The sequence below is a fragment of the Falco punctatus genome, assembly GCF_963210335.1.
Source record: "Falco punctatus genome assembly, chromosome: 1".
NCBI classification, from domain to species: domain Eukaryota; kingdom Metazoa; phylum Chordata; class Aves; order Falconiformes; family Falconidae; genus Falco; species Falco punctatus.
Window position 1 is genome coordinate 95,491,206 of NC_137580.1, and position 25,215 is coordinate 95,516,420.

Genomic DNA, 25,215 nt, shown 5'->3' on the forward strand with positions numbered 1-25,215 from the left:
TTGTGTCTGTGCAGATCTGCATTTAACCCACCCAACTGAGCCCACAGTTACTGCCCAAAATAACAACTTCTACAAGAATGGAGAGGTGTTACTCAAGTTTTATTGTTCTGGGAAAGCATTTTGAAGTTCAACTGGAAACAAAAGTCCTCCCCAAAATCCCCTCAAAGAGTTAATACACTCTAAAACCAACTACCACAAATAAAAAAAATTTTTAAATTTAAAAAAAAGAGAGAGAAAAAGAAGGCAGATTAGGAGTACTTTTATCATGACTATACAAGCTACTAAAAATAAACCAAAGTAGAATTATAACCCCTATTCCTTATCTCATTAACTTAAAATAATTATAGGCATTCAAAAAATTCTTTCGTCATGTTTAGTGACTTCAAAAGTTGCGGTAACACGGGGGAGATAAAATATCAAACTTGCATATTTCTTGACTGTCATCTACTATTACAGACACCAAAAAGTGCTCCAGGAGTTCTTAGCGTGTATTACAAGATGTTGGGTGAGGAATTTTATGGGGGAGGAAAGGGAACGCTCTGTTATCACCAAGAGCATTTCATGCTCTTTAGAGCCTGTATCAAGTGAAGTTTGGGTCCCTCTGTAGCCTCATTACATACTGATACAAGGTGTAAGAGATGAGAAGCCACATTTTGCAACTCCGCAAGTGACTCCTGAACCAGTGCAATCCTGAAATGCAGGCAGGCCCTGCTCTCAGAATCTCTTCAGACTCGGCGAGCCTGGCACCTAGAAATCACGGCCTCTGAAATGTTTGTTTCAGCAAGAACACGTGGAGAAGTTTTCAAACCAGATCAGGGTCAAGAAAGCAGGCACGAGCTTCAGCTTTATTGTTTTCCAAGCAACAGTCATCTCTGCAAGGGAATGATATTGCAGCTGAAAAAGAAGAGGGTAGAAGGAAACGTTAAAATCTCAGTTCTCAAACAGGCTCTGACGCGGGATGAATCAGACCCGTCACAACCTTCCTCCACTGGACAAACTAGCCACTGAGTCCCCCCTCCCAGTGCTTGTGTTTGACGCGACTCGCCTCCCCGCATTGCTGTGCAGAACTGTCAGCCCCCAGCCAGTACCCCCCAGTGAAGGCCATCAGAGCCAGCAGTAACACACACTGAGAGCAAAGCAGAGCTGGCCCTGCTGCAGGCAGTGTGCTCCCAGCTGGGTGAAAGCCTCCTCCGTTCTAGCGAGCGCAACAGCAGCTTACCCCAGGAGGCCCTTCCCGGCCCAGCGCTTTGGAGTCAGCCCCACGTGCACTTTTTTGCCGCTGCGGATCACAGTCACACTCAGGGGTCTCTGAAAGGGAGGGAAAAAAAAAAAAGAAAAGAAAAAAAGAAAAAAGATGACAACAGCCCATCACCAAGCCTAGTCTTCCTTCTTTTGCTGAAGCACTGGAAGAACATCAGGCCCAGAGACGAGCTGCTCTTCAGCCATTAACCACTCCCATCCCTGCAGCTAGATCTGAAAGAAGAGAGCATTTTGTGTGGAGATATCTCCAGGAGATCTCTGTGTTTCAACTATAACACATTTGATGGCTTTGGCAGCTGCTTTGGCCAGTCCACAAGGGTGGCACAGCAACACAGCCTGCTGCTGCAGGGAGTCCCCAGGGGAGAACAGACAATGTGATGCTCACAGCAAAGACCACACACCGCTTTCTTCTATCCAGCAAGAATTAGCTCAATGCTGTGAGAGAACAAGGCTACAACGGCACAGACTGAATCTAACACTCTCATGTGGAAATGATGATCCCAGAGATCTGTAAGTTCCATAAAAAAAGCTGTGGCTAACAGAGACAGACAAGAGAATGCAGTTGCAGCAGATATGAGCTCACCCCTTCACTGTGCTGCACCACTGTGGCGATGTTCTGCAGGTTCTGGAAGTTGTTTACATTGACAGAACCAAACTCCACAATCTCATCATCCACCTGAAGTCCCTGGACAAAGATAGAAGAGAGATGAGCATCTGCTTTCTTCAAAGACAGGCAGTACCACTGGAGCATCACCCTTCACCCAGCCACAGGGAGAGAGATGTGCTGTGACACTGCTCCTCTCACCACTCAGGCAACTGAATTACATTACGCCCTCTCCACACCCTTAGAAAGGAGTAAGTGCTCATTCCTCTGTCCTCTTCTATGGGAAGAGAAACACTGAGGCTGGAATGGTCAGTGAGGCCTGGTACGAGCTGTGCGGTGCAATGACACAGCTGAGGAGTACTCCTCCCACTGTACAGTGACTAGTCTATTCACAGCATGTCCCAGCGTGACAAAAAAAAAAAAAAAAAAAAAAAAAAAAAAGGGTGGGAGGAAGACATCCTAATCAACCCCCCAACTTATTCCCATTTATTATCAAGAGACAGAGAAAGCCATCTGCAATGTTTTCTCTCTGGGTGCAGATGAAGCCTTCCCCGCCAGCTGTCAGACCCCACCAACTTACGGAGACGCTTGCAGGAGATCCTGGAGTCACTGTGTTCACTTTGGCAAAAGCCTGTGGCAGGTTCTGGCTCTGGCTCATGGCCTCGGCCAGCGCCTCCGCCTCATCCTTGGCGTGCTTCTCCTTCTCCCGGGCGTGCAGCTGGTGAAGGGCTTCTTCCACCTGCTTCATCAGGGCCTTGTGATCATTCTGCAAACCTGCGGGTGACATTAGCGCAGGGAGCAGCCATGAGCACAGAGGGAGCAGGAGCGGGTGATATCTAAGGGATCTTTCTCAGCACGTGCTCTGCCCTGCGACGGTGCAGAGAACAGTATTTTGGGTGTCCAGGGCTCTCAGCTGCACCGAGTAATAACCTCTGCTGGTGTATCTGCTGGGTCCTGCTGCCAGCCCCGTGCACGTGGCTCCACAGATGCATATCAGTAGAAGCAAGACAGAAAAAAACACCCAAAACCTGCAGTAAACATGCGAAGACGGAGGGCTCGGAGGCCCCCAACCGCCTAGAAATCACTGAGCACCCAAGTCTTTCTGCCATCAGGGGCAAAAGCCACCCCCAAAGGCAGGGCACGGGGTAAGCCTGGCATGCCATAAATGCCCAGCTGCTCTTTTCTACTCGGAGGTTGTTCTGCAACCCCCACAGCGCTTCACTGCACTCCACAACCCCCACAGCAGCAGCAGCAGAATTCCAGCACCGCTGCAACACGACAGGGACAGAAGTATTTCACTGACCAAGCCCACCCCGCTGCTGCCGGCACTGAGCGAAGCCGTCCCCACAAAGCAGCCGGGGCAGGGAGCCCACCTGCCCCCGCTCCTGCCTGGGGCGCTCAAGGGGCCGGTGCCGGGGCTGCAACTGGGAGGGGGGATTCGGCTGCAGGAGCCTGCAGGCAGCCCCCACAGCCCGGCCGGGCAGCTGTCCTCTGATGGAGGGGCCCCCCGCGCCACCCCCTCTGATGGAGGGGCCCCCCCATGTCCCACCCCGATAGAGGGGCCCCCACGTTGCTGTACCCCCCAGTGGAGGGCCCCCCTCGCCCCCACTCACAGATGACGTTGTGCCGGGCCGTGCGCACTTGGTAGAGGTCGATGTCAGCACGGGGAAACCCCTCGGCGTCCACCAGCGGCTCGTGCATCCCCACGCCCTTTTGCTGCGGGGTAAGGGGCGACCGTGGGGCTGCAGGCCTGAGCTCCCCCCCGGGCCTGGGCCTGAGCCCCCCCCCCCCGCGGGCTTGAGCCGCCCCTCCCCCCCCCGGGCCTGGGCCTAAGCCCCTCCCCGGACCCCCGGTCCCGGGTCTGTGATTCTCTCCGTCTCCCCCGGCCCCGGGACTGCTCCCCCCGCCCGGACCCCCGGTCCCGGGCCTGAGCCCCCCCAGCGGCCCCGGGCCTGAGTTCTCCCCCGGCCCTAACCGGGCCCGGGCCTGAGCACCCCTCCCGCCGTCCCCACAGCCCGGCCCCGAGCCCCCCGGCCCGCACTGACGCCCTCCAGCAGCTCGTAGCAGGCCTTGATCTGCGCCTCCAGCTCGTCCTTCCGCCGCACCAGCTGCTGCACGTCGCTGATGGTGACGGGGCGGCCCCCGCCCGGCTGCGCCATGGCCGCCACCACCGCCCGGGCCGGCGGGCACCAGCGACGCAGCGGCCGGGAGGGGCGGGGCAGCGCCGCGCGGTGACGCAGCGGCGGGGCCGCCACGTGGCGCAGAGCTGATGATGTCATGGGGCGACGCAGCGGCGATGACGTCATGTGGTGACGCGGCGCCCTGGGGGCAGTGGCCTGGGGGTGGCACGGCGGTGGCAGTGACGGGGGGTGGTGCACGGTCATGATGTCGTGGGGTGACACCGTGGGGGCGGGGCCGTGAGTGTGACACAGTGATGGTGTCATGGGGTGGTGTGACGCCATGGTGGCAGTGCCATGGGGGTGGCACGGAGTGACAATGACACGGGGAGATGCAGTGCCATAGGGTGACACAGCGGTGGCAGTGCCATGGGGTGACACCGCGGTGGCAGTGCCATGGGGTGATGCAGCGGTGGTGGTGACACAGTGGCAGAGCAGGTCATTGCTGTGGGGTCATACAACTGTGCTGGGGTGCCCCGTCCATGCTGCTGGCTCCCCCAGCCTGTGCCCTGTGCTTGGGGTGGCACATGACCCCCGTGTCCCCAGGGAGCCTGGCAGCAGGGTCACAGCCCCGCCACCAGATCCCCGCGCTTGCTCCCGGTGCTCCCCGGTGCTCCGGCACTGGCGAGCGTGGTGGCCCCCCTGCACACGGACGGCTCCACACAAGGCACACCGTCCCTGGCACTGGCCCCAACAGGACATGTGCCCCCCACATGGGGTGAACGTCCCCAGGGGCAGGTGGGTGGGCTGGGGGTGATGTGCCGCCACCATTGCATCACGCCCCCGGGTCCCAGCACGCAGTGGGGCCCGGGAGGCTTTAGGGGGGGGGGAGTGTGTGGCTCCCACACCGCAGAGCCTTGTGTGCTGGCACATGCTGGCACGCTTGGGCACGCGTGGGGTCACCGCTGCCACGCCGAACCCGCTGTGCCCAGCCAGGGCTGTGAAGCACCCAGGACGTGGCCCTGCCAAGCCACCCGCTTGGGTGCAGCTTGGGGCTGGGGGTGGGAGAAGGTGGGGCAGAGGAGGAGCTTCCCCCATCCCGCCGTGATATTAAACGTCCCCCCGGCCTGGCGCTCCCTTTGCTGCTCCCGGGGCACCAGGACACAGCAATGGTGAGGGGCAGCAGGTGGGGATTCATGTAACGGGCCAGGGCTCGGCGGCGCAGGGTATCTCGGGAGCTTTACCGGGCTTAATCCCTGCTTGGACTTGGGCTTTGCGGTGACTCTGCTGGAAGTCGTGTAGAAGAGCCATTCCTTGGGCACTGACCTTTGGATCCGAGCTGCCGGGGCACAGAGGTACCTTCCCGACCCGCTAACATCTCTCTTTTTCTCATTTTCTCATTTAGACGTCTTACACGGACAAGGGCGAAAAGGTAAGAGCCGTTCCGTGGCCGCGGTCCTGCCCCGCTGCCCACTGCAATGGGTCAGCTGTGTCGGTGCAAATGACACCTCCTTCCCTACTCCTTGATCACCTGGTAAAATCAGAATTAAAACCACTGTCCAGCTGGGCTACACAGGCCGTGCGTTAATAACAGGAATTTTTTCGTTTTCTTTTTCTTTCTGGTTTGGGAGGGGAGCGACAAATGGGAGATGATGGGTATTTCCCAGCTGACCCCAGCGCCTAAGCAGAATCCTCATTTATTGCAATATTTCTTACCCAACGCTGCGCCTATTTGCCATCTTTTTCCCCCATAAAGCGTTTCCCTAATGGTGGGTGGGTGTCACAGCCAAGTGGTGGCCGCTGTGGCTTGGATGGCGGCAGGGAACAGTGACGGGGGATTTGTCCCGGTCCTGGCAGTTGTGTAAGAGTGTTTTGCAGGAGAATTAATGTTTAACACAGTTTGGTTCGTGGGTGGGCAGCTGCTGCGGGGGCTGCTCATGGTGAGCTCTGGGAGCACCGGGACTGCGGCCTTTGCAAGTCTTTGCACCTTCCAGGCGTGGAGCAGGAGCACAGCTCTAAAGCACTTTAGAAAATGGCTGTTTGGGGGCAGCAGCCGGGGTTTCACCTGGGTGATTCGGACGCATCTGCAGGAGATGCGCTCACAGGGCCGCAGCCACCGCTTCTCCCTGCCACGGAGTCCCGCAGCGCTGCGGGAAGGGCTGCGGCGGTGGCTCTCAGTCTTGTTTTCCCCTTCCCTTTAGCCCCTGCGAGGCCGCTTCATCCACTTCCACTCCATCACCTTCTGGGTCGGTAATGCCAAGCAGGTGAGAGCCTGTGCACGTGGCGCACGTGGCGTGGTGGGCGCCTGCCGCGTCAGCACAGGGTGGACGCTCCAGTTATTGGCTGCCAGGGGGGCGGTTTGTCCCGGCAGCCCACCACGTTGGGGCCGTGTTGGCGTCCCAGAGCCTGGCTCTGGCTCGGTGCCTGTGCCCACCGCACGGTCCTTGGCCGATGGCCTTGTGGGCCTTTGCGCAAGGTCAGGGGTGGCTGCCCAGGCGGGGAGTGGGAGGCGCCTGGAAAATGCAACCGGGCACACGCTGCAGGTCACCGGCTGACCACCGTGGTAGCAGCTATCCACCCCTGGCTGCTAAAAGGCCAGCAGCAAGCTAAAAACCCTTCTGCTTCAACCTGAGCTGCTCTTTGCCCAGCCTCACAGATGAACAGGAGGCAGAAACGTTCCCCCGGGTGGCAGCCCCCCGCCCGCCGATGGCCACGCACCTGTGTGTGGGAGGGCTCCGGAGGCAGCGCTTCCCGCTGAATTTGGGGGGTTTGCCCCAATGTGGGCCCTTCCATGCCTCTGCTCGCTCCTCCCGGGCTGCCAGAGGGAAGGGGGAAAGCTCAGCTGCTCCCCAGGCACACACGCACACGTGTGACTTGCACACACGTGACATGCACACACCGTGGTGCTGCTCCCCTTGGGCTATCGGTGCTGCCCCAGCCGGGGGGGAGCCCCGTGGGACCTGGGGGCCACCAGCATCATGGCTTCACCTGCCCGCAGGCTGCATCCTACTACTGCAACAAGCTGGGCTTCGAGGAGCTGGCGTACCGGGGGCTGGAGACGGGCAGCAGGGAGGTGGTGTCACACGCCATCAGGCAGGACAAGGTAAGGGCCTGGTGCACCTCGCAGAGGTGCCGCTGCCAGGGCGGGGGGTGGCGGAGGAGCAGCCGGTGTTGGCACGCGGGTGCTGCCAAAACCCGCAGGCACCGCTGAACCCCACTGCGGTGCCTGTGCCGGGCTGGGGCTGCAGCTGCGCCACCACATCCCCATCCCTCGACTCTCCTCTTCCTCGCCAGATCGTGTTTGTTCTCTCGTCTGCTCTCAACCCGGGGAACGAGGGTAGGTGGTGCAGTGGGGGATGGAGCGGGAAGTGGCTGCGGCACAGCGAAGCGTCCTTGCTCATGCGTGTGCCGCTCTTGCTCCGGGCAGAGATGGGGGAGCACCTGGTGAAGCACGGTGACGGGGTGAAGGACATCGCCTTCGAAGTGGAGGACTGCGACTTCATCGTGCAGGTAGGCAGTCCCTCCAACCCCTCCTGCGGAGCCCCAAAATGACAGTGGGAGTGCGGAGGTGCTGGGATGTGTCCCCCCAGCCCGGGGGAGCTGCAGCAGGATGGGAGGTCTCTCTCCTTCTGCCCAGAAAGCCAGGGAGCGTGGAGCCGTGGTGGTGAAGGAGCCCTGGGTGGAGGAGGACAAATTTGGGAAGGTGAAGTTTGCAGTGATCCAGACGGTAAGCGGCAGGGGGGCTGTGGAGGCTGAGCCCCCACATCTGAGTGGGGTCTGTGGGACCAGGATGGACCCAGGAGATCCCCAAAACACCGAGGCCACCACGCAACTGCTTCCCCTCCTCTTGCAGTACGGTGACACCACCCACACCTTGATAGAAAAGCTCAACTACAAGGGCCTCTTCCTACCTGGGTACCACCCGCCCCTCTTCAAGGACCCCCTGCTGCCAAAGTTGTGAGTACCTTCCAGAGGGTCCTGCCCAGCTCTTTGCCACCACGTGCCAGTGGAATGTCCCACCAAGGAGCCAGACAGGTCCCTGCTGCCTTACCCGGAGCCCCCCGCACTGTGGGGAGCCCCCGAGCCCAGCTTAGAGCCACCCCCGTATTCCTCCCCCAGACCGAGTGCCAAGCTCAACTTCATCGACCACGTTGTGGGGAACCAGCCTGACCTCCAGATGGTCCCAGTGGCGGAGTGGTGAGAGTGGGGAGGGCTGGGGAGCGGGGATGGAGCAGCGGCGCTGCTCCTCTGGTCTTGCCGCTTCCAACGGTGGTGGCTGAGGCTAGTTAAGCCAGATGGAGCTTCGTTAGCGCAGAGATGGAGCAGAGGACTCGATTGTGCCCTTTGTGGCCTGGGCAGGTACCAGAAGAACCTGCTGTTCCACCGCTTCTGGTCGGTGGATGACAAGCAGCTGCACACCGAGTTCAGTGCCCTGCGTTCCATCGTGGTCACCAACTACGAAGAGACCATTAAGATGCCCATCAACGAGCCGGCGCTCGGCAAGAAGAAATCCCAGATTCAGGTGAGGGGATGTCGGTGGGTGATCCACTGGGCTGCCACCACCTCGGGCAGGGCTTTGGTGGAGGAGAAGGACCAAGGGGTCAGCGACTCGATGCCAGCGTAGATGTGCTGTGCCGAGGTGGCTGGGGGAAAGCAGCCCTGGCTCTGCTCGGTCTGCTGAGGGCTGTGGAGCCCTGGGGAGGCCACTGGGATGGAGCTGGTTTACCCCGATCTCACCAGTTGTGTCTTTTTTTTCAATTCGTGGTGTCCCGGAGCTGATGTTGCTTTCCTGTTCTGAAGCCCGCAGCCAGCCCTTTGCACGCTGTGGCTGCACTGACACCAATGTGGTGACGTTTTTTTCCCGGTAGGAATATGTTGACTACTATGGAGGGGCCGGAGTGCAGCACATCGCGCTGAACACCTCCGACATCATCTCAGCGGTGAGTGCAGCCCCGCGCCCCCTGCCCCAGCTCATCCCGCCCCAGTGCCTTCACCCCGGCCACCAGGCACGGTCCTCGTCCCAGCACGGTGGTGGACTATGACCCCCCATCAGGGCGTGAGGACACAGGCAGGCTAAGCAAGCTTTGCACCGTGGTTGACTTACAACCAGGATTAACTGCCCAGTGAGATGGGAAGGGATCTGCCTGCGAGCTGCTGGGAGATGCCCACCCCTCCAGCTTAGAGCAGTTGGGGTCTGCAGGGACCCTGATGGCACGTGCTGTCCTCGGCAGATGGCCGGCGGGGAGCTCGAGCAGCCCGTAGCACATCACCCACCTCTGCCTGGGGCGGGGGCTGCTCTGGATTGAACCCAGTTGCTATTGAGCCCTTGGTTTTGAGCTCCTCTCCAGACCAAAAGTTATGGGGGGGTCAGGGTGGGATGAAGCATCCTTGCATGGTGGCCAACTCTCTGCACTGTCTGGAGAGGGCACCTTGGGCCCTCCCGTTCCTGGTGCCCAAAGCGAGAGGGTGGGACAGGTCCCCACGTGCGAGGTTGGCCAGTGTCACGGGCAGATATGGCTCTGCCCCCGGCACCATCCATCCCAGGGAACCCTCCTGGCACAAACCCACTCCTGGCCCACACCGGGGTCTCCCTTGCCTTGCAGATCAACAACCTGAAGCAGCGGGGCATGCAGTTCATGGATGTGCCGTCCAACTACTACCAGACGCTACGGGAGAGGCTGAAAACTGCCAAAATCAAAGTGAAGGAGAATATTGACAAGCTGGCGGTGAGTCAGACCAGCCCGCGAGGGAAAAGGTTTGCCCGGGGCTGGGTGGCTCCCAAAAGTGTTTTGCAGGGATGTATGACACAGAGGGATCCCCTTGCTCCTCTGTGGGTCTTCAAGCTCTCACCCAGTTTCATTTCTCCAGGAACTGAAAATCCTGGTGGATTTCGATGAGAAAGGCTACTTGCTCCAGATCTTCACCAAACCAGTTCAAGACAGACCCACGGTCTTCCTGGAGGTCATCCAGCGGCATAACCACCAGGTTGGTTTGCAGATTTCACAACGATTGTGGCTTTGAGACCTCAAGGCTGTCCAGCACCACCACCCACCCAGCCAGCTCTCCGGGGTGCTCTTCCCCAGCTCCTTCCAAGCTGATGCCCCCCCTGCTGTCCCCTCCATCCCTAACGTTGTCATCTCTGCAGGGCTTCGGTGCCGGGAACTTCAAGTCTTTGTTTGAAGCAATAGAAATGGATCAAGACGCAAGAGGAAACCTGACCGTCCTGGAGCCCAACGGGGAGACCAAGCGCATCTAGAGGATGGCAGAAAATGCTGCCCTTGCCCCTAACGAGCTGATTCACAAACGGCCGATGTTTTGGTAAATAGCCCAGCCCCAAGTGTCCTACACCCAGGGATGCTGCTGCCAAGTTGGAGATGCAAAAGGACTCAACACCTATCCCGGCGCTGCCCTCCCGTGACTTCTTAGGAGAGGGAGCATGGGAAATAGCAAACAACGCTCTTAAAAAAGCAGTTTAATCTGATCCAAACCATCGAGTTCTTAACAAAGGGCAGATTCAAGGCACATGCCACAGACACGAAGCTACGGAGGAAGACAGAAGAAACAACCGGGAGTGCTTAAATTTAGTCTTATCAAAAGTTTTCTGTTAATTTTAGCTACGCGGGAAGCTGTGAGAGGAAAGCATGGAGGCGTTTGCCTCTCTGCATATCATTTTGTAAGATATTATTTTAATTGCTTTTAGACTCAATCTTGAATTTGAATTTTCCGAGCTTAAACACATGGGTTTAGGGTAGCTATAACGTTATGGAATGAGACTTCAATCAAATTTACGTATTTCAGCCTTCCCAAGGCGACACATCTCACTCTAATACCTGTAAATTCCTGAATTAATGAAGGGTTGGGGTCTCTCCCGTGTTTCAAGAAGCAATTGCTGGCATTGGCAGCGACTCCTTGGCTCAGATCCCAGCTGCATGTGCAAACTCCCCTCTGGACATCACAGTATTGTCACTGTCCTTTGCAAGGGGACTTTCTCCCCACCAACACAATAAAAGCCTTTTCTGTCACAGCCTGAGTGGCTGGTAAGTTAACGGGGAGCCCTCTGCACCCGCGGGTCAAACCCTCCCCGGGGGGCCCACACGCCTCAGCACACGACTGCTGAAGAGCATCTCGGGGTCCCCCCGCTGTTGCACGTTGCCTCCCCTGTAAGCACCGCTGCTCCCCACGTTCCCAGCGTCACAGCTGCCCAAAGGCCAAGCAGCCCAAGCCCTTGGCTGGGGACAGGCTCCTCGGGCATGAGCCCTTCCACCAGCCCAAGCCCCTGCCCCATCTGGCCGCCCACCAGGCTGAGCCCCGGCTGCCCCCTGCCCCACGGCAGCCCTGCCAGGCTGAGAACTAAGCTGGGAAGCCCAGGCTTTCCCATCTCTTCCATTTCCTCCTCCACCAGCCGCTCCATCCCGCTCTGCTCCAGGTACCTCTGTTCCCCAAGCCCAGAGAAGCCGCGCCGACCATCGCCGCGTTTGCAGAAGCGGCAGCCACCAGCCAGGGAGGGTGGGGGGCTCGTGGCTCCAGGCTGCGCCTTCATCCGCATCAAACCCCAGCGGCTCCCCCCTCCTGTAAACCACAGGTAATAGAATTCATTTCAGATTGGAATAAACCGATATAAAAGAAATAAAGCAGAAGGCCTCTAGCCCCATCAGCCTTACAGCATCACCCGAACTGCAACGCTAACACCTTGCTTCATAGGCTACGGGCTTTTGCTTCCATAAAATAAAAATAATTAAAAAAAATAAATAAGTGAACTATGAAAAATCCAGGGCAGAGGCTGGAGGAGCAGGGCAGCCCCCCTGCCCAGGCAGTGCGACCGAGGGTGGAGGGTTACGGACACCCAGCCCAGGGGGGGCAGCACCTGGCCGTGCTTCAGCTCGTAAGGGTTACCAGGATTTTTAGTAAGAAGAAAATTTTCGCTAAGTATATAAACTTAAATCACTCACGCATTTCTTTCGTGCAATATAATGTTGCTTCAAGTCATTTTCTGCCCACCAGAATTACTATTTTCAGTAAACTTTGCTGAAAATCAGTTCTTTGGACTGTTCTTTCTGGATCTGGTTCCTTGAGCTCTCCGGTTCCCAGCTCAGGTCTGAAAGTAAAAAGCTGCCCTGGCTATACATTAAGCACGACATAATTTTTCTGTAAGAAAAGTCAGTATATTTATGGTTTGCTTTATAAAAGTTACTATAATACAATGGTACATAGTATTCAATTCACAAAAATATGAACAAATATATACAGCATGACACATCCACAACAAAAACACTTTCTTCAAAACAAGATACATACTGGTGACAGATTCTATATGCACAAAACATCCCTAAATTTATAAACTTGCTTAACAAAAGAAAAAGCAGAAATCCTAAATCTTCAAAGCAGAGTTGTTTGGTTTTTTTTTAAGGAACTTAAAAAAAATATTTTTTTTTTCATTTATTGCAAACCATTTTACCTGCCTCCTTTTAAAGGAGGCCCTTTATTTTCACACTGTGAATTAAAACAACCTGTTTATAGAACCAGAAAACTGCAAGGATTGGGAGCCCGGTGTTCTTCCATTTTGCTTTTAAAACTGCCCATTTGTTTTAGAGTGTCCGTTAACGATGTGTTTCTTTTCACTTGGACAAATACTACAGTGGCAATTAAGGAGGAAACTCATAAAAACAAAACAAATATTAAATTGAAAAAATCCAGTTGCAAACTTGCTTAAATACATTTTAGGTTGTCTATTAGACTGTACACATTTCCTCGCTTGAAATAAATAGATTTTGCACATTAGGTTTCAGACTGGGGGCGGGGGAGGGGAAGAAGAAGCCTTGACTTGGCAATTTTTTTGTCTTCAGTTTCTTAATGCTTCTAATTCCATCTATTTATTTGACAAAAAACATATTTATACAGAATTTACATTATACAAAGCTTGACACAAGCTGTAAATGCCACCAGCTCCTTTGCTATACTTAGTCCTTCTTCCTCCCCATCTCCTCGATGTGATTTAGAGCTGGGATCTGTTTAAAAAGAACTCCAAATTACAATAGTCACTTTTAATAAATTATTTACATGCTCTTGAAGTACAAAGAAATCAGCAAAAAAATTTCAACATGTTTCTACAAGAAACAGTGTTTGAAGAGAAGATTCTTGAGTTTGCTTATGTACAGAAGATGCTTTTTTTTTTTAATATACTTCAAAATCCTTTTTTCCTTTAAATTTTTATTTTATACAGAAATGCACTGAAATGATCCCTGAAAAAGGTCACAAAAACTGGAACTGAAACTACTGTATACTTTGTCGGAGTTTAAAAATGTTTTTTTGTGGGTTTTGTTTTTTTTCCTTGTAGAAATAAGCTGCTCTATACAATATAAATACCTGCAGGATGAGCCCCTTCCCCTCCTGGCCCCCCCGATACTCACAGCCCACATTGCAAACAGGGATGTGAACCGCACAGATAAATGCCGGTGCCGGGCAGCAGCAGGTGGGATTTGCAAGCACAGAGCATGCTTCTGAGCGACGCCAACTGCAGAGGCATCTGCACCCTGAACCCAAGCCAGCTTCACGTTGGGAAACTAAAGATTTCAGGTACATTTCCAAAACTTTTGCACTGATCTCTCGGGTCATTTCACCTAGCGAGATACAACTTTATGGGGAGCAGAGTCAACGTCTCTTTTTTTTTTTTTTTTTTTTTGGTCTTAGGTTTTAATTTCAGTGAAAATAAACCGGGGACAGGCTTTTCAGCAAACAAACCAAGTTCAGTAAATCTCTCTCTCAAGCAGCACGTGCTGGTGAGGTTTGTGTTTTTTAGTCTTTGCTGCCGTTTCCATGGGGTGCCAGAGTGCCTGTACCAACCACAGGAGGCGAATGCAGGGTCCGTGACCAGGCTGGTGTGTGAATCTCACACCTCCTGCCCTTCTCCTCTCCTCTCCCCACTTCCAAAGTACGAGCCAGGGTACCCAGGAGGGATCTGAAGGCATCTCTCTGCAGGGCTGCCTTCCAAAACCCCCTCCGTGGCTGCAGGGCTCCCCTGACCCACCAGGATCCTGCCGGCTTGCGGAGACAGGGCAGCCACAGGCAACTGCGGCAGCTCATGGAAATCACCAAACCAGACTTCTCATCCCCACCCTAAAACAACCTGCTCTGGGGACAGGGCAGCTCCACAGTCTGAGACAAAAGCTGTGCAGGTAGGGCTCTGCAAGCCAGGATTTACAGAGAAGGAAAGAGAAGCCTCAGGTTTGGCTTTGAGACCAGATCAATGTGATTTTTCAGAAGTGCTGCGGGTCCAACAGCTCCGTCTCCTCCTGGGGGGCTACTGGGAGCTCAGCTCTTCCAAAAACTCTGTTATTTCTCTGGGATCCTAAAAAGGGGATGGGTTACGGGCAGTTTTTGAATTACCCAAGTGATTTAGGTGCTCATGGTCTTTGGCACCCAAATCCCTCTGGTGCTCCTAAAAAAGAAGGATCCCAGCCTGTAGCGTCTTGTTTCAGAAGACAGTGACCTGCCTCCCCACCTCTTCTCAACAAAGATTAAGGCAAACTGCAGGGGCTAATCCTGTCCAGAGCACACAGATATGCCAGGAAATACAAAACTGTCAGTAGTTACTTAGGGGTTCGGCCATTTGGGGTGTCTTTGCCCTCACAAAACCCTGCTGATGCGCTGGTTTGATGGACCGGAGAGGAAGGCAGCCAAGGACATCAGCAGAACTGCCACAGGCAGGGGCTTCAGTTCTGAAACACAGGAAACTTCTGTGCATTTCCAAAACTTTGAAAGTAAAAGGCCAAGCTGCAGAGATGCCAACTGCAGCGTCAACACAACATGATGAACCTTATTTAAAAAAAAAATAAAAAAATAAACTGAGCAGCTAGTTTCACTCCCAAATGCTTCTGCCATTGCTGCAGCTACAACCCATGTTCAATGACAGAAACTCGTTGTGCTTCTCAATTTTAGGTTCTGGGTCACCATTACCCAATTGCTGGAGAGATTTATAAGGAGCGGGGGAAACAACAAAACAGAAACAAAACAAAAACAGAGATGAGACTACGGACTGTCCAATCTCAGTGACAATTTCCTTGCCCTCAGACAGAAATACAGGCAGTATTAAGGCAGCTTGTAGCAGTCTGTGTGTTCCTGTTCTTTCAGGCCTTTTGTCTGAAGAAGAAATTCAGATGCAGAGGTTTAACCTACATTACAAGCTCCACTCCGCAATGCAGGCCTGGCAGTTCCCACGGAACAGCTGAAAAAACTTCCAAGAAACTCTTTTGCAAGGTTGTAACCTCTGATTGTGGAGCTGTGGTCATGTAGCAATTATCACTGATTTTGGAAGGCTACAAGAACACAGCTGTGCAATTTGTTCTGCGGGGAGATGATGTTTAGTTATGCAGATTTATCTTCCTATTTCATAACGACATTGCAACTTCCCCTTACAAGCCAATGAAAAAGATTTTAGTACAACTAACCTCTACTTTTAAAGCAGGAGAAATTCAATGCAAGTTGAGAAACTGATCCTGTCTATACCTGAACAGTCATGTAACATTTCCAGACCCCATCCAAAGACTTATTTCTTTGGTGGTTTGCCCCATTTTTAAGTGGAACCTCTCGAAGAACTGCAACCTTCAACCTCAGCACATCTACAAGGACAAAATATATCGAAAAATAACTTCCAAATATGCCTTCCAAATTTAAAGTAGCATTCATTTTCAGGCTGTAGATGGGGGAGAACAGGATTGCTCCCGCAGCCTACCCCTGGGGACACTTAGTTACTGTGTTCTTACTGGAGGGATGGGACCACCCCAGGCCAAGTTACTGAGTAACAGAGGGAGGAGAGCGGCACGGCACAGCTCGTTCCTATCACAGGAGGCATCTCCCACTTTCAAGGACAGAGCAAATACTCTACGTAACATGCTGGAAGGGCAGGGAAATGCAGACGCAAATGAGAAAAATTAATGACACACACCAGCCTGCCTCCCATCTACAGGAAGAAAATCCTGATACAAACGTGGGCCGTCGTGTCTGCTTACACAGAGGGTCAGATTCCTACAGCGCAAACATGGGCTGAATTGCCCGCTCGTTTCCAGCCTCAGCCTTCTTTTTGCACGTGAGACAAACTGTTCTCCAAGAAACAAGCATCCCTAAAGGCCACACGCCGTGCCACGAAGCTACAGCTGCACAACTGACTCAACTTCTTCCCAGTGATTGCAGTATCCCTGTATTTTTTTTTTCACATACGGGTGCAGAGGTTTTGATTCCCCAACATACCAGCATGGCATATGAAAACGAGAGGCAAGCCTAAGGCGCTAAGTTGAGGTCTGTGGCTGACCTGACTCTTCCCCAGGGTGTCTGGCTTAGGGGACTTGTTCAGGCTCATCCCTAACAAAAAGGCAGGACAGTTCACCTATAGTCTCATTGCGGCATATCTCCATACATACACACACCCAAGCACACGCACACACCCATTCACACACCCTCAAGCCTCTGGCTTGCTCTGTAACATCAACCTTACATTTATTTACAGCTTACTCTGAGAAATCTGTGCAATTTCAGCCAATCAAGCTCCCAACAAATCCTATATGGCATTTTCAGTCTCTGCTTCACATTTAAACGTTGAATGTCTTTTTCAACCAACAAAACTGATGAGAAAAAGGTAGCAGCATTTATGAAAAGATGAAGGTTTATAACAACAATTAAAAAAAAAGGTACCATTATCCCATTATGGAGCATTAATGTAGGGACTGAACAGAGAAGCTAGTGTTTGGATAGACCATGCCACAAAATGGTAGTCACCTTTTTGTGTGCGTGTTGGATCTGAAAAGGAAAGAGCACCTGAAACATGAACAGTCCTCATAAGCATGTGCGCTTTTTGCTTTCATTCATGATCCTGGCAGAAGTGCGAAACTTGCTTGGTTTTTTTCTTCTCTTTTTTTTCCTCTCTTATTTTTTTTTTTAGTATTTTTTTCCTTTTTAAATTTTTTTTTCTTCCTTTTTTCTTTTTTTTTTTTTTTCCTCTTTTTTTGGCAAAGTGCAACCACACCTGGTTACCACAGTTTTGACATGGCCGAAGGTGCAAGTGTGACGAGAAACCTCGAGTTCAGTTCAGGGTTCCTCTGCAGTTCTCAGAGCCACATAGACATGGGATTTTTACATCCTCAATTGGAAACTTGTAGTCATAGGTAATTTCCTCATTCACATTGATGTGCTGTTTGGAGTAGATGACAATCTTCTTTTGAGACTCCACTGTGATCACTTTAGCATAACAATTTGGCTGCAAGGGTGACAGAACAGGCAATGATTTAGGCTCCCCATGGCCATGGCTTCCTAGCCTCCACACAATTATTCCAAGCTAAACCAGAGCAGGGCAGTCCCTTCCCTAGCCAGCCTCAGCCACGCTTCCAGAGCCTGGCCGGACCCAGAGGAAGCTGAGAGGGAGGCATGAAGCCAGAGAACCGACAGCCCTGCTTGTGCTCCTCTAAAATATCCACGTTCTGGTCATTTGTGGTGCAAAAGAGCCTGGATGATGCTCCGCCAAGTTTGTCACAGGCTAATGCTTAATAATTTGGTCAAGCAGCTGAGTGTGAGTATAGACCGCAGCACAGAGCAGAGGGGAAAGCAGCTTCTCTTCTGCCTGCTGGGGCAGGGAATACTTTTCCCATGTGGACACTACAAGGAGACCATTCCCACAGGATAACAATGCTAAAATTTGGTTTGTTTTAAGGAAATGTTTGTTAGGTATGTTTGAACAGTGTCCATCAGGGTCTTCCGACACAGTCAGGAGGATTCTGAGTGCACTGTCTCGCTGCATGTTTCATTTCTCAGGTGTCTTACATATCTTTATGCTAGTTTAGACTCTGCTTTGATCTGCTGCAGCTTATTAACATTTAATCATAACCCTGTGACCCTCTGTTACTTCTGAACATGGCTTCAATCAAAGTTAGCAAGGACTCAGTGGGTTTATCAGTATGTCAGAGTACAATTACATGCTAAAACGTGATACTTACATTGCAGCTGTGATTAATAAACCTGGCAAAGTTTCCACATTTCGTGGCATCGATGATGGTGTCATGATCGACTCTGAACATGTAACTGCTTCCGATGCCTTCATCCTCGTATCGCTTTTCACGCATGTCAGCAATGACCTGCAGAAAACCCCACGTGTAGTGTCAGGACACGCTGCAGAAGTGATCTGTGAGCAGAGATCTACACACAGAGATCCACACACTGAGCTGTGCCTGTGCCACTCAGCAGATACAGGACCCCAAACACGCCAGGAGAAGGCAGCCCTAACTGAAAACACTAAAGTTCAGGACGGGCTTCTTCAGAGCTTATCTCCTAAGGATTTGAGTGCTTAGTTTGTACAGGTTGTTGAAAATCCCACCCTTGTACCTCCAATTCATACGCCAACCTCCGCCTAGCTGACGCAGCTAACACCTTACAGCAGGGATTCCAACCCCCACTGTCACACTTGAGCATTTCTTTCAGGGCTGGTTTTTGCTCGGATTTCACCCACAGCCCAGCTTACCTGCCTGATGTTCTGACCCACGTATTCAATCACCATCTCATCAGCTGCAATGGGCTCCATAGCAAAAAGGCCCCAGTCATGAATGTGGCTCTTGCAGAATTTTAATTTTTTCTTCCGGAACTGCACAAAGAAAACACGCCAAAACCCCAACCCTGAATTAGCCACAGCATAGAAAGGGAAAGGCCGTCCCTGGGTCCAGCATTTTGCAGCACGCTCAAAGCCACACGCAGTGCTGGGGTGCTCCAACCTGATTAGCTCCCTTCTATCTTGCGGTGACAGGGAGGTAGGACGGAGGTCACAGGAGGTCCCACAGAGTTGCAGCACTTGGGTTTTTACCACTGACCATACGCTGGGGAGACAGACCCTTCGAGGCCATCGGTCTCCATTCTGCATAACCCTGATGGTTCTGACTAGGGCTCAAGCCCTGTAATCGTCATAGACTTAATTTATAGCCATGGGCCAGCCAGCTAGTGTTTGCTTCTCACAAGTGAGCACACTAAGTGTCATGTTTTCCCTGTGACTGCTCCATTCCTGTTCTTTATTTGTATTACATGTCATAGTAAGTTGTTGTATCCAGTTGTATTACATGGAATAACACACGTACTACAGGAGAGCCCGGTGCCATTCAGCCCTCCAGCACACACAGCCGTGCCCAAGGCTGAGATGGCCATCACCAAGGGGAGACCAAACGGGCAGGAGGTCCCCACCCCAGCCTTAGCCTGCTCCCAACCAGTCCCCAGGCAAAGAAGCAAGCCACGGGGCAACCTACCTTGAGCTGGTTGAACTTGAGCAAGTCACTGTCACAGCTCCCAGTGAAGGAGGAGAGGAGCCTGCGCTGCTCTGACCGCCTCTCGGAGCCAGCCCGCGTGGAAGCATGAGGTTGAGCAGGGATGCTCATACCCTGAGAACAAACGGGTGATCAAAGCTGACCTGATGGACCCAACAGCCTGCAGCCTCCCTGCGAGCAATCCCTTGTGCTACAACACATCAGCACAGAATGCTTGGCCTCCTAAACCATCCCACATCAAACACTAACACCTCCCTAGCAGCTCCCGGATGGCCAGCTCGACACAGGCATAGCAACAGCTTCACCTCCCTCCTTGCCAAAAGGCAGGAAGCGTCCACTGTGCATGACACCATATAAAATGACATCCCATTCACACCCCAGCAGTCAGCGGAGGACAATTCCTCACCTGCGTGTCAGCTGGAGGCTCCTCTGCAAAAGCTCGGCTATTGTTGAGGTATTTAAGTTTGTCCTTCTTATCAATTTTGTAATAGCCTTCACTTCGTGCACAGCCCGTCACATGCTCCCTCATCCCATCATCCCGCTTCTTTTTCTTCGGAGTAGAAAAACTAGTAGGTGGAAAGAAGTTAAGGAGAAACACAGCCAGCAGTGGATATCAGACAAAACCTGCTACAGCTACATGGAGCTAATGCTAGGAGTTTGGAAAATTAGGAAGGTTTGGGGGGGTTTGCAAAAAATTACAATACTAACAAAAAATAAAAAACCACCACTGAAGCTCACATGCCTACAGGAAAACCAAGCACAGTCTTTCCTTCTTCGCTCCACGCTTTTGGAAACTGAAGTAAAGAGATCATGAAAATTTAAACTTAAAAAGGTTAAGCTGTCAAGAGAAAACTGTTTGAGAAAGGATTTTCCCACAGTACCCACTACGTACACAGACAGCAGCTGCCCAGCCATCTGGATGTACCATTTTCTCTGTTTTGAGTGACACACTTTTGTTCTGCCTCCAGAACCCCCCTGCAGCCACCCGAAGCCCTGAAGACACCGCACTGATCTCACGGCAGCAATCATCCCCACCGACCAGGGCCAGGAGCAACACAGATGAACGAGAGACGCTCCTTAGCCCAAAGGGCTTGGAGAGAGACGCTGCTCTCCACCGGCTTTGGTAAATGAGTTCCTTCAGACCCTGATAGGAAGGGTAAGACCTTGCACAGATGTTTCAAACCCCACCGTCCCCATCAGTCAAGAAAACCTGCAGCTGGCCTGGCAAGGACTCACAGTGTTGAGCAGGCAGAAGGCACCTGCTCATCGCTGGAAGGACAGTGGAGCTGTACTATTGGCAGCTCAAACCCAAAAACACAAGTCACAAAGCCTGCAACAATTGAGATCTACCCAAAAATGCTCCCTGTGAGTCGTAACCTATCCTCAACACCAGAAAATTGAAGCAGAGGGAGCATCAAAAGCAAGAAGTGATGGCCTTGAAACCAGAGCGCTGAGGTGTGAGCTTGCTGCAAAGCAGGCGAACCCTGCAGGGACTTTCACACCTACCGTGCGGTGTAGCATGGGATGAACCAGCAGCTGGCTGAAGATCATTTCTAAATGGCTTAAAAAAGTGACTGTAAATTTGCTGTTAGAATAATCCTTATCAACAGGGAAAGAGATTTTAAATATTTCCAATCCGTAAGTTGTCAGCTGCGAACACATTTAAGCGCACAGCCCCAGGGAAGCCCTGCTCTCCGCTGTCCCGTTCTGCCCTTGCTGGCTGCAGTGCCCCACCACTGCGGGGCCAACTACTCCCCCCTTGAAGCTGGTTTGCTTATGGAACTGTTTCTCTGAATGGGGCAGACACCAACTGAGAATTACTGGGGATGATGCATTTCATCACCCTTTTAGAACACTTCCTTTTAAACAATTAAACAAATCTATTTCAAGACTATTGTGCTGCTATAAAAAAGCAAAAAATTACAATCTTACACATCGTTCTTTGAGATGCAGCGAAAGAAAGGATAAAAATGCACAGCTCAGCACTGAGCACCACTTGCTTTTTGTTAGCATCATTCCACTGAGTGTTTTAAGTGGTTTGGCCTTTTTTGCTTTTGTGTTTTGCAGGAAGTAAGGGATGAGGTATTTTAACTCCACACAATCTCTAGCAACACATGAGGTGGTGCATTTGTTGTCCTTAACATATAAATCCATACATACACCCTTTCTAAAAACATTACTAGAGTATTCTTAGGTTACAAGAACAGCTTTTTAGGCTCTGTTCAGGAGATCACTACTGATGGCCAAACACACGTAGAGCCTTGTTCCAAGACAGCTTGTGTGTCCCAAAAGTGCTCCCACAGATCCAAAGCTACAGCCTATGCTGCTGAGCACCAGACCACGGGCAGGGACAGAGGGGATGGGGCCAGACCCTACCCCAGCAGACCCAGCCAGTGCTACCTGTGCTCCTGGCTGCAGCACTAGCAGATGCTCCCCCACCCAGCCCAGGGCCATGTCTGTCCCTGTTGTGCCGCTTAGAAACCATTGCTTTTATTAGTATTTCAAACTCAAAGCAAGTTAAAAGCTGCTAGCACCACTAACTCATCGTTTTGGGCACAGATGGTGAGATTATTTTTACAACAAGTTTTAGCCCCAAGTTCTGTATGTACAGACTAGAAATTCCATGGGCAAGCTGCAAAAAAAAGTCTGGTTTAAATGCGGACAGAAGCTTCTCAAACTAGCAAGGAAACCTCCCCAGAAGAGGTCCACACAGATTTTCCCTGCAGTCATAGATTGAAAATGCAGCAGGAACAGCCACTTCTGCAACATTTTTGTATTGCAGCTTCAGGGAATAAAAGTGTCTAAAATTCCCTGCTGATATAAGCAATTGCTATTCTAGTAAGCAAATGCTTCTTCCACCAACAAACCGAAGTCTTCTGCATTGCAAGTCCTACACAATGACCACCTCGTGCATCTTACATGTGTCGCATAACGCAGAGCGCCAGTCAGAAAGGATATAAGGATGGAATACCCACAGGGTGTCATTGAGCCAGTCCATACCATTGTCCTGCTGTAACAAGCGGTCGTATGTGATACACATGAATTTGATATCTTCCTCATCAATGCCTCCGTTCCAAATATCATACAAAATGGTCATCTCCTCAAACTCGGAGCGTGGCCTGAACTGAGGCCGGGGTGGGGAATACTCAGGGGAAGGAATCGCTGGGAGGTCCTCAGGCGTCTTCTTCTGCCTTCGCCACTGTCTCTTAGGTTTCCCGTGAGCTTCCTCTTCCTTGAAGTCTTCATTCCACTGATTCTCCAGTTCCTTAAATGGCAGTTTCTCTGCAACTGTCTCAGCTGCTATTTTCTCATGGAAAGCATCATTCCTGAAGTCCAGGGTGACGGCTTCAGGGTCTTTCAGTCCATAGAAAGCATCAGGATGTCCACTCAACAGCTCTTTGCCCACAGCACTTTCCACCAAGGTCACTGGCACAGGAGGTGGTTCTATGGTTTTGCCCGGGTACACATCCAGCGAGAGGACAGAAGGTGGTGACCGTTTTGGCCGACCTGGCCTCCTTTTGGGAAGGACAGAAGGTGGTGGGGGTGGAAGAATAGAAGCACCAGTGGGTACTTCTGGTGAGAGCAAAACAGATTTCACTTCTGCCTTGCATTCCTCAATGGGCATTCTTCCATCTCCATGGATGCATGGCAGGGCTGCTACGGGTATTGGCTCATCAGGTGGCAAACCCATGTCCGTGTGGAAATCTGCCTGTGGGGGGCTGGCAAAGGGGATAGGGGAAGGAACACTGTTCATGCTGATCGTAAGGGAAGCACCAAGAGGTTCTTTAAAAGGTTTCTCGTCTAGCTCATCCTCTGACTGTTTCTTGCCAGACAGAAGGCAAGGAATGGTAGCACCAGCCTCTGGGAAAGTAGGCGTGAAACTGAAATCTCTCCCAGGAGTCCGAGGAATGCCACTGTTAATGCCAGGAGATTGAGATGGGTAGGAAAAGGGGCTCCCTGGAACTTGAGGGGAACTGAGGGTCAAGCTGCTTCCCGTAAGGGGAGCATCGCTTCCTGGTGTGGCTGGAACAGTGTCCGTGCTCTGTGACTTTGCAAGGGGGTGTGAAGACTTGGCCAAAATGTCCCGCCCAGGAGTCCTAGGAATCTCCTCTTCCATGGACGTTTTGGTCACCATTAATTGTTCAGGGAACTTTTCTGGAGGGACTAAGGAATCTTCCTTACCGGGAGTCGATGGTAAGGGAAGCATGGAGGATGGCACCTTGTGGGCTGGAAGCAAAAGAGTATCAGTCTCTGCATGGATCATCACCTCCCGTCCAGGCGTGCGAGGCAGCCGGTCGTCTTCCTCTGCTGCAGAGGGTAGTTTTGTTTTAACACGAGCTTCTAAGCTGCTGTCGTCAGGCTTGCTGAAGAAGCTGCTTTTAGTGGGCAGAGGTTCTCCGAAGACTCCCACTGGAGTTGAAAGACAGAGCGCTTCCTCCTCATCTTGAGATTCAGGCTTTGGACCTTCCTGTATCCCCGGCTCCAGCATGGTAGTGGGTTCAGACTCTTCCTCTGAAAGGGGGAAAAGAGAGGAGCATCAGGAGCTTTGCTTCCACTGGGTTACTCGCCACTTGCCGGTAAAGGCATGTTTAAGATGCCGCAATTACAGAACAGCTCAATTCCACTGGGAGGCTTTAAAAACTCCAATGCTTTACATTTTGGAGGCACAGAGTGTGGAATAATTAGATGCTACCACAGACATTCCTAATGGACCATAAAAAAACCCGCACTATTAATTTGAGGATTAGCTATGACACAGGCCAGAAAAAAAGGCTTTCTGCTTTCAAAACCCCTGACCACCTTTTGTACAGACATAAAAAGAATTAGCAGATTGTGGGGTGAGAACTTTGGAGGAGAGCTGTCAGAGCCCCAAGCTATCAGCTTTTCTAATGTGGGAAGGTAAACTAATGGCAAGACCAAGAAGAACCCTCAGCTCTCCAAGGAGGGAGCAGTGAAGGGAGGAGCGTAACACCCTTGAACAACACATGAAGGGAACAGGAAGCCGTCGTAATGAATGAGGAGACACTCAGATGGTATCAATGAGGTAATTTATAAGCTGCTCTCTCTGCAGCAGGCTCATTTGTCTGGAGTCTATTTACCCCCATAGGGCCAGGGCCACAAGGAATCAACAGTAAATCTCACTAGGCAGCTCAAAATAACATTTTCAAGTGGAAGAGCAAGAGAAGGTGAAAGCTCCTGAAGAGTTGGGAAGGAGGTGTTCCCCATTTGTGCTGAATGAACCAGACAGTCACCGGAGAAAGGTCTGATCCCTGTAACTCCTGTATGACCAGGCTGGGCTGAACAAGAACGATGCTGCGGTTCAGGCTTGTTCCCACAGCTTAGCTGTAAAGCTCATTCCATATGTCAAGGTGCCCAAATGCAGGTCTCCCCAAGTGCATGTCCTTTCCGCACACTGACCTGTTCTAGAAAGGTTCTGTGCAAAACAGGTTCCTTTTTTCCCTGCCCAGTTTAACATTTTGCCTCTTTATGACTTGCAGATTTTATGACAGCCTGTGCAGGGACCGGATATCCAGCTAAGTGGCAAAATACTGCCCAGTCCTCAGACACTCGCCTTGCCCAAGGCTCACACTGCAGGCCACAATAGATGTGCTCTCCCTGTTGGCTCCTGTTTTAAATTTTTTAATTCCCCCTAAGCTGTGGAATTTGTCAAGCTTTATGCATCTCACTCCTGTTCTAGTAAAAGGTTTCTAATTCCTTTGGGTTAAACACAGGTCTGTATTGAATGAAGCCGATTTCCTTTTTCCAGAAAATCAGGAAGGATCACTCATTTGAAAGAGCTAAGCAAAAAAACTCCCACAAATAATATTAGGAACCAGATACAATTTTGATACTTCACTCACCTGCCCCATACAGCTTCCCAGTCACATACTGCTTCAGTATTAAAACTAGAGAAAGCCAGTAGTGACTCATTAAGCACAGATTCCTT

General features: G+C 51.8%; 3 protein-coding genes across 14 annotated transcripts in view; 1 reads left to right on the top strand and 2 right to left on the bottom strand.

Annotated features, from left to right (window-relative positions):
* Positions 1-80: 80 nt before the first annotated feature.
* PSMD9 (proteasome 26S subunit, non-ATPase 9) lies at positions 81-4,341 on the bottom strand. Its single transcript, XM_080406686.1, has 6 exons — positions 3,910-4,341; positions 3,478-3,580; positions 2,445-2,638; positions 1,844-1,945; positions 1,220-1,308; positions 81-894 (listed from the first exon to the last, which is right to left on the bottom strand). The coding sequence occupies exons 1-6, from the start codon at positions 4,324-4,326 to the stop codon at positions 867-869; spliced, it is 933 nt and encodes a 310-aa protein (XP_080262812.1). The 5' UTR covers positions 4,327-4,341; the 3' UTR covers positions 81-866.
* On the top strand, positions 4,184-11,003 carry HPD (4-hydroxyphenylpyruvate dioxygenase). 9 transcript variants are annotated; one of them, XM_080406544.1, is made up of 14 exons: positions 4,184-4,267; positions 5,387-5,413; positions 6,183-6,245; positions 6,980-7,084; positions 7,276-7,318; positions 7,409-7,491; positions 7,619-7,708; positions 7,835-7,938; positions 8,101-8,178; positions 8,341-8,503; positions 8,850-8,921; positions 9,585-9,707; positions 9,850-9,966; positions 10,127-11,003. In XM_080406544.1, exons 1-14 carry the CDS (start codon positions 4,247-4,249, stop codon positions 10,235-10,237), a joined length of 1,200 nt encoding a protein of 399 aa, XP_080262670.1. In that variant the 5' UTR covers positions 4,184-4,246; the 3' UTR covers positions 10,238-11,003. The 9 variants fall into 9 exon arrangements, with proteins under 9 accessions (XP_080262670.1, XP_080262667.1, XP_080262665.1 ...); XM_080406541.1 differs by having other exon boundaries at positions 7,276-7,491; positions 7,619-7,938; XM_080406539.1 differs by having other exon boundaries at positions 4,205-4,281; positions 6,183-7,084; positions 7,276-7,491; positions 7,619-7,938.
* A 1,139-nt stretch (positions 11,004-12,142) lies between these two features.
* The window catches only part of SETD1B (SET domain containing 1B, histone lysine methyltransferase), a 54,188-nt gene continuing 41,115 nt past the window's right edge, over positions 12,143-25,215 (bottom strand). For all 4 annotated transcript variants that reach the window (XM_080406038.1, XM_080406037.1, XM_080406036.1 and 1 more), the window contains 6 exons: positions 22,227-23,780; positions 19,675-19,841; positions 19,251-19,382; positions 18,482-18,601; positions 17,961-18,098; positions 12,143-17,227 (listed from right to left, as the gene is read on the bottom strand). In XM_080406038.1, the coding sequence (XP_080262164.1) occupies positions 17,054-17,227; positions 17,961-18,098; positions 18,482-18,601; positions 19,251-19,382; positions 19,675-19,841; positions 22,227-23,780 (2,285 nt within the window). In that variant the 3' untranslated portion in view covers positions 12,143-17,053. The remainder of the gene's footprint in view (positions 17,228-17,960; positions 18,099-18,481; positions 18,602-19,250; positions 19,383-19,674; positions 19,842-22,226; positions 23,781-25,215) is intronic.

Excerpts from the sequence above, each read along its gene's own strand:
- PSMD9 (XM_080406686.1), bottom strand. The coding sequence starts at position 4,326 with ATGGCGTCACACCACCCCATGACACCATCACTGTGTCACACTCACGGC. Across the intron at positions 1,946-2,444 it reads GATCTCCTGCAAGCGTCTCC|GGACTTCAGGTGGATGATGA; the intron begins GTAAGTTGGTGG and ends ATCTTTGTCCAG. Across the intron at positions 895-1,219 it reads GCCGGGAAGGGCCTCCTGGG|CTGCAATATCATTCCCTTGC; the intron begins GTAAGCTGCTGT and ends CTTCTTTTTCAG.
- HPD (XM_080406537.1), top strand. The coding sequence starts at position 6,773 with ATGCCTCTGCTCGCTCCTCCCGGGCTGCCAGAGGGAAGGGGGAAAGCT. Across the intron at positions 7,085-7,275 it reads ACGCCATCAGGCAGGACAAG|ATCGTGTTTGTTCTCTCGTC; the intron begins GTAAGGGCCTGG and ends CTTCCTCGCCAG. Across the intron at positions 9,708-9,849 it reads AGAATATTGACAAGCTGGCG|GAACTGAAAATCCTGGTGGA; the intron begins GTGAGTCAGACC and ends TCATTTCTCCAG.